The sequence below is a fragment of the Sceloporus undulatus genome, chromosome 3, assembly GCF_019175285.1.
Source record: "Sceloporus undulatus isolate JIND9_A2432 ecotype Alabama chromosome 3, SceUnd_v1.1, whole genome shotgun sequence".
NCBI classification, from domain to species: domain Eukaryota; kingdom Metazoa; phylum Chordata; class Lepidosauria; order Squamata; family Phrynosomatidae; genus Sceloporus; species Sceloporus undulatus.
This window is the reverse complement of record NC_056524.1, coordinates 91,047,314-91,058,912: the sequence shown is the minus strand read 5'-3', so window position 1 is coordinate 91,058,912 and position 11,599 is coordinate 91,047,314. Positions and strand designations below refer to the sequence as shown.

Genomic DNA, 11,599 nt, shown 5'->3' with positions numbered 1-11,599 from the left:
AGAACCTTTCTATAGAAGAACCACACCCTTGAGTGTGTCATCACACCCCTGAAATGCTCTCAGGCTTCCAAACATAAGAGGTGGGTGCAGTGTATATAAGAAACATATTTTGTCTTACTGTAGTTTCTAGTTCTGGAAGGGGTCAAGAAGAACTGATTAAAAATAAATAAATAAGAGGCTACAGGTAGATTGCCAAAATGTCTATTTAGATCTGGGTTAAAGAGTAAGCCAGTGAGCCTTATTTTTGTAGTATGTTGTTACTTTTGTGTAATTCTTCTTTAAGGCACTAAATGTTTGATTTATTTTTTATTGTGAAACATCATTTTCTTTAGTGATGTATATAACAGAAACAGATCATTAGCAATACATTTCTATTACTCTCTGTTAGTTATTTGTTCACCCTTTAGGAAATACAAGTAATTCACATGGTTTTATTTGAGACAAAAATGAAAGAAAGCCTGTGTGGATGTATGGTTTGACCCACCTACCATGTACTTCCACTGATAACCACTTCCCAGTAATGACGTCCACTGTCAATAAACACATTGCCAGCTACTCCATAGCTCCCTTGGCTGGTGAAACGTTCAGGTGTGTGGCTCTTTTTAGAAGAGGTTTCATCACGCTCTACTGTCAGGTTGTCATGAGATATTTTCAACTTTCTGTGGGCAGACTTAGCATCGAGTTTGAATGGTTGGCCTTGATTGTAAACAAAATACAAAGAGTATAAAAAATTTAAAATGAGCACTGGATCATGATGCCTGTTTAGTAGGCAAGATAAAGACATTTTATTCTAACTACAGAATTGTTACCAAGAATAGCCTTTGGTTTTCTTTCTATAAGAGTGGATGAAACAGCCATTCATTTGCTTCTAGTAACACTACTTTTGGAGTGGCTAGTAAATCTGTTTCCTATCCTACTGGGTGTTCCCATTATCCCTATGGGTGCATTCTGTATTTTATTTGAAACTAGTTATATTCACAAGGACATAGAATGTTTTTCACAACCCAAGAGGTGGACTAGATGCCCCATGTGATCCCTTCCAACTCTGATTCTGTTCAACCATTTGTGTATGAGTGGAATCTTAAACATGTCTACTCAGATATTGGGTTCATTCAGACTTGCTTTCACATAAAAAATGGTATAGAATTGTATTCTAAATGAGTTACCATAACAAGTTGAAAGACTGTAGTAGACATTCTTGCTAGACAAAATAAATGGCATACAATTGTGGAAAGTGCTAAAATATAGGCTCTACACTGCATCACTATGTCATTCAAGTGTCAAACTGGGTGGAATTGAGGTAAAGGGGAAATGAAATGCATGCATGCTGGATAGATGAAATATTACTCACTGTTTGTCTTCAGTTTTCCAGGCTCACTGTTTCGGCTGCCAGCCTGATTAATGGCCTTAACAACAAAGATGTACTTGGTGCCACTCTGCAGCCCATGGACTGTGTAGTGGTTTTGTTTGATATTTGGAACAATCATCCAGCTGTCGGCTGAATTACACAGACCTGTATTTCAAATCAAAATGCATTACTTATTGTATGGAGGAATTTTCTCTGATGCCTCTGAACAATCAGGTGAAGCTGAAAATGTCCTTAAACAATCCCAATATAACATAATCCCTTCACTCCTTTAAACAGCAATACCCTCGCCAACTGAAACATTAGTTTTTCCATGGACTGATGGCTCAGGTATGAAGAGAACATGAATTTAAATGGCAAATGCATTTGCAGGGCTGTCAATTTTAAGTGGTACATGCCTATTTAAAGTGCCATTTAATGTAAGTGAATCATTCACAACTGAGACCATTAGGCAAGTGAATCTCTTTTTATTTTACTGTTCGATCTTCCCCACAACTCCCTCCCTGCCACCAAAATGAGTCTTCAAAATGAGGGAAGACACCATGAAAATTTTCCCTCCCAGAAATGATTTCAGTACAAATAGATATTAATATATTATAGAAATGCCATCTGTTCATAATTTAAGGTTACTTCAGTTACTTCACTGTTTAGTAATTAAGAGATGAAAGGGGAAACTTTCCTTCCCTGAAACTGGTAGTGACACAAATGAGCTAGAGAAGATTCAAAATAGAGTAGGAACATCTTTTTGAAGCAGGGATTTTACAGGCAAATCTGAACTAACTGAACATCTGTTCATTAATTGGTGTCAGAGCTGGTTCCAGCCCTCAGTGCAGTGTTGTCAATGCTGCTCATCATTCTGGGCTCCTGCCCAGTGGGGCTGCCACATCTGGCCCCTCAGGGGCTGTATTCACTGGGCCTACCAGTCAGTTCCATCCTGAATGTGCTTACCTGGTAGGAAGTGGCCGTGTTTCCTACTACAGCTGAGCCACTGCAGTGTTCACCCAATGCAAGGCGCAACAAAATTCAAAAGAAAGCATTTCCTCCCCTATATCCAGAAGAACTATGGATGGAAGTTACTAGAGGTTTCCTCAGGCAGCAGATGCCAGAAGGAAAGAACAAGTTACTGGAGGAGAAAGCAGCCTACTTACACCCCCTAGCTGCCTTCAGGGTGCTCTTCAATGGCCATTGCAGTTGGCTTTTGCATAGGGGCTGGGAAGAAGACTCATCTTGGCCAGCCGTGAAAATCATTAATTTTCAAAGGAAAATAATCTTCAGTCTTTTCTTTTAAATGCAACTACTATACTTCCTTTCTCTTAAAAGGGGCTTAGTTGGGAAAGGTTCTCTGGAGGCACTTTGAGATATTGCACTTTCCATGATCCCATGGAATACAGGGTGATGATGTGCCAGAACAGTTTTCATATGTATTTTGAAACTCAGCCCAATAACTTTCTTTGGCTGTCTTGGGAATGTATTTCTCTTAAATATAAATTCATAAGGGAAAATTAACACTTCATAAATTCCCCTACACAGTAGAATAGGCTGTAGAGGGATATTGTGGGATTTCCATTCCCTAGATGAGGATCTCTAGGAGGCAGGTGAGGCCTAGAGAATTTGTATTACTCTAGTGACACTGGACTAGGTAAAATGTTTAAGATTCTTCTCTGTTTTGTGGTCCATGAGCAGAAATAACAGCTGTGAAATACTGCTGTTCCCAGTCAATTCTGGTTTCTGATTTCAGAAAACAATGCTTTAAAGCATGGACAGTAAGTTCCTACAAGCAATGCAATAATGGATTTTTAAGGCTATATTCAATAAAATGAATGGAATGTTAATTAGAGACTACTGGCCCAGTGCATGGACCATAATGAGGTATCTTGCAGGATTTGTGAGATATTGGAGATGGAAAGAGGAAGAATTCTTTTATTCTTCGTATTATTACCATTTTACAACCTGGAGGTAAACATTCATAAAACTTTTTCTTTTCTTTTCTCCAGGATCTGTTGCTGCTGAAGTTCAAAAAACAGATGGGGAACAATATGCAAACTGAAAATCATCTACATATTTACTATTGGATCCACTGTTTCAGCACAGTGAAATACACAAATAGTGCAAAAGTCACAGGAAGGCTACATTATCTCTTGAGCATTTCAAACTTTTAAAATGCTATGGAAAATTATATTATGAGAATAAATGCCAAACTCCACACTTAGGTAATGTCCTTATTAGTACATATGATGCTTCCTCCTCCAAACTCACTTATGATTGGAAAATAATAAATAAAGTATGTCTGTTAAGTACATTTTCAAACTTTCCCCCAATACTTTAATATGTCAATTAAAACTGAAGTGTCTCATAGAATGTAATGTGGAGATGGTAAATCAAGAACTATTGCTAATGGAACTTTTATTCTGAAGCACTCAGAAGATAATACACTCTTTAAAATGAAGTTAATTTAAACATTTGCATGCATTTAAAAGGGCCAACTTGAGTAAGAGTATACACTGATCTATGTCCAAAGATTTTTTTTTTCTTATCCCAGAATGATCTGTGTCTAGTCATCAAAAAGGGAATACACAAACTAAATACTGCATGGCAATGGAAAATCCATATAGAAAGAACTTCAAGTGATATATTTTCAGAAAATGCTATGCAGATTTCCTGGTCAAGCAAATGTAGTATTTTCCATGTCCATCATTCCATGGAATTAAAGTCAGATGTTGGCTTCTGGAAAAAACATGTATATTACTAGTCCATAAAGGCCATGCTGAAATCCCCATTTATTTCCCAGTTATGACTATAAGAGACAGTGTTCTGTGCACGTAGTACTGGGTTCTTTCCCACTTCCACAGAAGAGAAGGCTACAGCAATCTACTGTATTTAGGTTAGAATTCTTTGGTAATTGGTAAACCAGCAACTATTCATTAAAATAGTTCTTGGAGAACCACTGACTACAGCTGATGGATATAATAGTCATACACTACGTACATTGTGTGTACATGGTGTATGAATCTTTTTTACACATAGTTGTAATTTCAATGTAGGAAAATCATTTGGAGTGAAGATGTCTTAAATCTGCTATTAAGTAGTGAAAAAGAACAGTTATGCCAAAGTGAAACCACTGTATGATGCGTCGACACACACCTAAATGATTCCAATCCCTGGTGGGTTTCAGTGATCAATTTAATCCAAAATGTTTCTGAGTTATGGTGACTGGAAGGTGAACCTATCATGGGGTTTTCTTGGGGTTTTCTTGGTAAGATTTGTTAAGTGGAGATTATCTATAGCCTTCCCCTGAGGCTGAGAGCATGTGGCTTGCCCAGGGCAAGCTTATTGCAGAGCATACCTACTTCTCAGGATGTATTTGCATTGGAGACAAAATTCACCATTTAGTACCTGATCTACCTACTTTAAACAAAAACCTCAAAAACCTCCAGAAACCATGGACTACATAAATCCTGTTGTTACTCCTCATAGACAGACCCATTAAATCAATGAACTTTTCAACATTGAAGTGTCAACATACCATTCACCAACTGAGTAAATAGACTTATTTGATTGAAACTAAGGAACAAGATTCTAGCCAATATGTTTAACTGAGAAAAGCAAAACATTTCAAAGGAAGATGGCATATGTCTTGCTACTTATTTAGCTCACAAGAAATATCCAGAGAATTGATCTTCAATGACAGGGAAGAACAACCACATAGCCACTCCTACTTTTTCAGTTTTAGGAGACTAATTCCAGTCAGCAGCCTAAGTTGACTGTGTGGTCATATATCAACCATGATGCATTTTTATCATCACTAGGGAATGAATTAACAGTAGTAGTTAAACAGTGTTCTACTGTTTCCTTCGCACTAATTCATTGGCAGATGTTTAGTACGAACCTTGTAGCTTCCTGCTCCAGACTTTCTATCAGTACTATTACTCCAATATTAAAATCTCTTTATTGGCTGCCGATCAGCTTCCAGGTGCAATACAAAGTGTTGGTCATTACCTTTAAAGCCCTACATGGCTTGGGCCCAAGTTACTTAAGGGAACGCCTCTCCCTACACAACCCGCCCCGCACTCTTAGAACATCAGGAAATAAATTATTGGAATATACGAAAATTAGACTAATTACAACTTCCCATAAAGCATTTACAGCCGCGGCCCCTAAACTAAACAACTTACTGGAAGAGGTCCATCTTATTACCACCTTAGAAGCCTTTAAGAAGGCACTTAAGATGGATCTCTTCCAACGGGCCTATCCACCTGACCTTTTATAGCCGATCTCAAAGAACACTCCCACTTCTGACTTTGATAGCATGGAAAACAGAAGGTGATTTGGTCATTTTAGTGATTGGTAGTAGTTTATGCGGCTTTGTGCATATGCTGAAAGCCGCACGGGGAAGAAGGGGCTGCACGTCCCATAGGGACTAATGGGGCGCATGCCCATGGTGCGTACATGCCGCCATGCCACTGCGTGCACAAGCCCCATTAATTTAAATGGGGCTCAAGCATACGCATAATTTGCTTTATGCAGAGGAGTCCGGAATGGATCCCCCACGTAAAGCAAGGGTGCACTGTACTGTATCTTGTATTTTATTGTTGATTTTATTCTCTGCCTCAATCTGCAGGGAGAGGCGGGAAATACAAATAAAATTTATTATTATCATTATTATAATATTTTGGGCATGTTCAGAATAAGTAAATAACATTAAATACTGCTATGTATATACTTGTGTGTATATGGACACATACTGATAGGACAACAATATTGCAAAGATGTAGGGGGTTTTGGCATGTAATTTATTTCTTCAAAAATACTTCTAATTTGTTTCAATTAGAACAGCAATAACTAATAACTATGCTTATTGAAAAAAGTTTTTTTTCCAATTTCTCTTCTCTCTCTGATTCTCATATGCTACACAAGATATTTGAAAATGGAGTGGGGGGGGGGGGGGGGAAACCAGTTAGAAAAATCAAGCTTTCTTAGATGTATTTCAGAAATAGATCAGCAGAAGGACCATTCTAAAAGGACAAGGGTGTGAAAGCATGTGGCTGCTAAGACCAATTGGCAAACTTGCCCCCTGACACTGTGCAAGTGGGGAAGTGTGTCCCACTCACACATAATGTTCCATGGACCTCAGCCAACAACTGCATCTTTTATAAACAAATTATTACATTATAATTGAGCAGTCCCTTGTATTAATCCTTCTATGCATAAAAAGAAGAAGCAACTCACAATGCTGCATTCTGAATACTTCACACTGTGCCATGCCCTATGAAAAGCTACAAGCTTATCCAAATCAGGGCATACAATTAATGTTTGCCACCCTACACACCATTAAGACAAGATGGTTTTGTGCTGACTCATTATTAAGCTTCATTTCAGGAAGTCTGGAATAACATCCTCCACTGTATTTCTCACAATGCAGAGGCTTTGTTCTAAAGCCTCCCTCCAGCGCTTTGCAGCTGACGTACTGTCTTTACCCCACAGTATGCCTTCTGTCAGCATAATGCTATGCTGAAAATGGGTCAGAGGGAATGAGGCACAGTTTTATTATCACTGCTTGTTCGTGATTAATCAAAGAAACCCATAGTCCTCCCATGCCCTTTTCACTTTATCTCTCTTGCTGTAATTCCTTTATAGTACCCTTAAGTTACATCCAAACTGACTATGAAATGCAGGTGTCTACAGAAGATTACTGTTGGTTTCCCCCAGCATTAAATCCTTTAAACATTTAGACATTGCTGATATAAATTAGGTGCTATCTAAGAGTACTGGGAAACATTTCAGCAATATATGTGAAATGTTTTCAGATTCACAAATCATATCAAAGCATCATATTTAGTCAAGATGCTCAGTTTGTAAACCATTCAACCAAAAATACCAGCTGAATGGTTACCCTAATGTTCTTTCACTATTCAAGGGCAGGATTACCCTTAAATATGGAGATAACATTATTTTGAAAGAACAAATAACTGAATGTTAGTACCTGAATCAGAGCACATGAAGAACTGAATTTTCAGTCTCCAGATGAAACCATAGTACATGAAAATCTATAATTGGGATTTTAAAGCCTATTTTTCTCTTAAATAATAACTAAATTAATATTAAATTATCTAGATATAATCATGTTAAGAGTTACTCTCTGTACCACATAAATATGTTTGCCAATACCATAGTTCAAACAGGATTTCCCATGAAAATAGGAATTTTTAAAAATTACCAGACACAGGCCAGTATTCATTGGTATCATTCTGCTAGTGCTAATGATGTTGTGGCTGTGAAGATGTAATTCTGGATTATGCACATGGGGGAAATTGAACACAGTTTCTAGTTTCACCATCAGTTGTGCAACTGATGATACAAGCGGTAGCATGCTTAGGAAACATAAAAACAAATGTGTTACTGCTTTTTATATTGGAAAAACCATGGAATTTGGCTAGCCCACTGTTTTCCTCTGCTAATGTTGCTTTGGATTTAGGCCATAGATATTTAAATACCATATGATGAAAATAAAGTTCTTATTCTGCTGCTTGTTTAACTATCAAATGGAACTTAATTCATATAATAAAGAGGTGCTCCTGTAATTCAAAAGGCAGATCATGGAAAAAAAGGGAGTAAAACTCTTTTGGATGCTTGCCTGAATGCACCAATTGTGGAAATGGCCTGGAGTTCCTTTGCACAGTTGAAGCTAGTGAGCCAGCTGCTTCAACTCCTTGAGATGCCTGATTTGGCCACAGTGACACATGCCTTAAACCTTATCAGCCAGATTCTGCTTTAACAGGTGTGGAAGCATCCTATAAAACCTTTGGATTTGTAGTTCCATGAACTACTAGAGCTCTCTGGCTGAGAATTCTAAGTGTCACTCCTTAAACTACAAGTCACAGTTGGAAGCACAATAGTTCAAGTGGAATAATAGCACTGTAGTTGTGAAGTGTGAAATACTGGAAAAACTGTTGTTGACAGAGGTGCTAGGCTTATATGATAGATTTTTGGCTACTGTAAATTTTAATCCCGAAAATATACAGGTTTGTTCGCCTATCTCTGTTGTTGTTCTGTGTCTTCAAGTGGTTTCTGACTTATGGTAACCTTATCATGGGGTTTTCTAGGGGTTGAAAGTGTGTGACTCACTGAAAGTCACCCAGCTGGTTTGCATGGCTGAGAGGGAAACTGAACACTGATCTCTAGAGTCCTAGTCCTATGCTCAAATGACTATACCTGAATTCACAAATACTTAACAGGATGCCAGCCTGTGTCTTCAATCTAATGTGTTCAAATATTTACACATATTTGTGTTTCAATTATGTTTTGGTTGGCTCTTGCTGTGTGCCATCTTGAGTCCCATTTTTTGGAAGAAAGGTTGGATACAAACCCATTGAATTACTGAATAAATAAATATAAATATCAGACATTGGACTTAATCCATCTGCTAGTCTCAGACAGAGAAGACTCACTGAATAAATGGGATTTACAGAAATTGACTTTGCATTGAGCAATTGATTTGACAGGTCAGCGTTAAACTAGGCTAGCAATTGGATTTAGGGCCTTATTTCTATGTATCAGTCATGAGCCTTTCACTGCTCTTTTCTACTTCATTTTTTGGTAGCAAACAGAATGAGACAAGGCCAAGGTAGACTGAAACAGAATGGAAAAATGTCCAAATGATGATTAAATTGTTCAGTTTTTATATTCTCATACACAGAAAACAACACTACACATGCCAAATCTGAAGTAAGTCTCCTTCTATCCAATGGAACTTACTCTGAGGTAAGTGTGTTTGTAAGTCTTATATTTAACCAAAATGTCTGTAAACTGATTTATTTATAATATGTATTGGTTGTTGCTGTATGCCTTTAAGTCATTTCTGACTTATGGCACCATAAGGTGAGGTTTTCCTGGCAGAATCTGTTCAGAGAGGGTTTTCTTTTGCTTTCTTCTGAGGCTGTGTGACTTGCCCCAGATCACCCAGAGGGTTCCCATGGACAAGCAGGGATTTGAACCCTGGCCTCCAGTGTCTCAGGCCAACACTCAAACCGCTGTACCATGCTGGCTCTTGAAATTTTCCATAATCTTTCAATTTAAAATTCTGAAGATGATACATAAAATAAAACACTATAAAACTATTTAATATAGCATATCTACACAAACAAACAGCAAGACAAAAGAAAACATACAAACATAAAACCAGATTCATAATTAAAATAATGAATAGCAGGTGTACTGTACTATGAAACTATCCTCACAGTACAGTACAGCACAGACATCTTCTCTTCATTTCATGACAAGTACATTGATTAAGAAAAAGGTTACACAATGTCACAATTATATATGCAAATTGGTGGAAGAAGGAAGAAAAGAAGGCTTTTCACCTTCAACATTAAGTAATGCTCTGTCATCACTAAAGAGCATGGTGGAAAAGCAATAATTAAATAATTTAAGCTAATAAAAACTGTATCGCTTCATCACTGACATAATGTTTTTTGATTGATGCATAATAGTAATATGTAAGGACTAGCTAGTTAAATGCAATCCATGATAAAATAAACAACTCCATGTGCAGAGACCGTAATTATGGGAACAAGGTCAAACTGGATACGCTAATTTGATTTATTTCTATTGCTATATTCCTTTGATGTGGTATTAATAGTGTGGCAGAAGTATGTCACAGTTCTTGATGCATTAGTGGTAAATGATGTGTTGAAATGCTTTAAAAATGCTACAGAGAAGTTCTTAAGATTTTGAAACTGATGCTAGTGTTTTGCTAAGCATGTCAGCATTTAGTCAATGAAACTGTCTGCATGCTTAAACCAAGGAATGTAAAGACTTGAAACCAGATTTACGGAGCTGCAATGTAAAATGGGATTTGAAGCAGACATGGCTCACTGCTGAGCAATTAAAATTGTCACTGAAACTGCAGGTCCCTGCATTGAAAACGCTTCATTATACACCACAATGTATTTTGTGATTGTCTTATCTTACCTTTGGTTGATTTCATTTTCACATTACAATACTTATTGTAATGTGACACACCTGTATCATGCATTACTGCTTTGTCTGTAGCCCAGTGTTAACAGATTCTTCCTGTTCTTCCATTCCTTGTGTGTGTTTATGTATTTATATGTGTATGTAAATAAACAATATACAATCATTCACACACAAGGATACACCCACCCACCCCACCCCACCCTATTCATAACATGTCCCATGATAACCTTTATCACAATTTGTTAGTGTTTTAAGGTGTCATATCACAATTACTGTTACACTTCAACTTGCAATAATTTTGTAAATAATAGCAGCCTTGCTCTGTGATCTGAGTGCATACTGGAAATCTCCTCTGTGAGAAATAAACAGGGCTTTGCAACAATAACCATATGCAACTCTTGACACTTCCCGTTAGCTTGGAAGGAAATTAATTATACTGGAAGCCATACATGGGAAATAATGACGTTACCTATTGGAAGAAGGGTAATGAGAGCATAATGATATTTTTGTCAAATAGTACTGTATAATGAATGGTATTATTATTGTTATTATTATTATCAGTAGTAGTAGTAGTATTACAAGAAAGTCCACTGGTGACTTGTAAAATGTTTTGGAGGTGATATTAAGGGCTATTTGGACTTTTTAAGTATTTTTTAAAATTAAAATAAATAAATAAAAATCATACTAGTAACATGTTACTCATATATTACTTTTAAAGGAAAGAGTATTGGGCCAACACATTATTCTAGACAAAGCAGAAAGAAAAAGAGTAAAAAAATAATAATCTTCTGAGCTCCAACACATTTCTCTTAGGTTACCACGTTAGGTACCTTGTTATCATGTTATCATGACATTGGTTTATAAATAGAATAATTTCTCTTGCTTTTGATTTGTTGGTTTAACATCACAATGAAACACAGTTGGATGCAAAATCATTGGTACTTACTAACTACATTAGCTTGTCCAGTGAAGATGGTATACTGCAACTCATAGGAGACCACACTGAATTCATCATCTGAGGTCCAGTGAACTGTGATTGTGTCATATGAAGCAGTACAAAGCTCTTCTCTAATAGTTGGAGGATTTGGTGGAGCTGTGGAAAAATGAAAAACAACTGTTAACATTTTGTTACATAGTTCCACCGCATTCACTTCATCCATTTATTGCAAACCATCTGCTTTCTATAGTCTTCCTTGTACAAATGTTGGTCTTTTTTTAATCAACAAAGATGGCATCTTCATGGGTACCTACCCAGCC

At 37.1% G+C, this 11,599-nt stretch overlaps 2 protein-coding genes across 3 annotated transcripts in view; one reads left to right on the top strand and one right to left on the bottom strand.

The window, feature by feature from the left end:
* LOC121925521 (protein WWC3-like) overlaps positions 1 to 11,599 on the top strand; it is a 529,629-nt gene that overhangs the window by 291,915 nt on the left and 226,115 nt on the right. The window lies entirely within an intron of this gene.
* The window catches only part of MID1 (midline 1), a 134,702-nt gene that overhangs the window by 3,123 nt on the left and 119,980 nt on the right, over positions 1 to 11,599 (bottom strand). The window contains exons 7-9 of the mRNA XM_042457764.1: positions 11,289 to 11,430; positions 1,352 to 1,513; positions 489 to 696 (exon numbers count right to left, since the gene is read on the bottom strand). Coding sequence (XP_042313698.1) covers positions 489 to 696; positions 1,352 to 1,513; positions 11,289 to 11,430 — 512 coding nt within the window. The remainder of the gene's footprint in view (positions 1 to 488; positions 697 to 1,351; positions 1,514 to 11,288; positions 11,431 to 11,599) is intronic.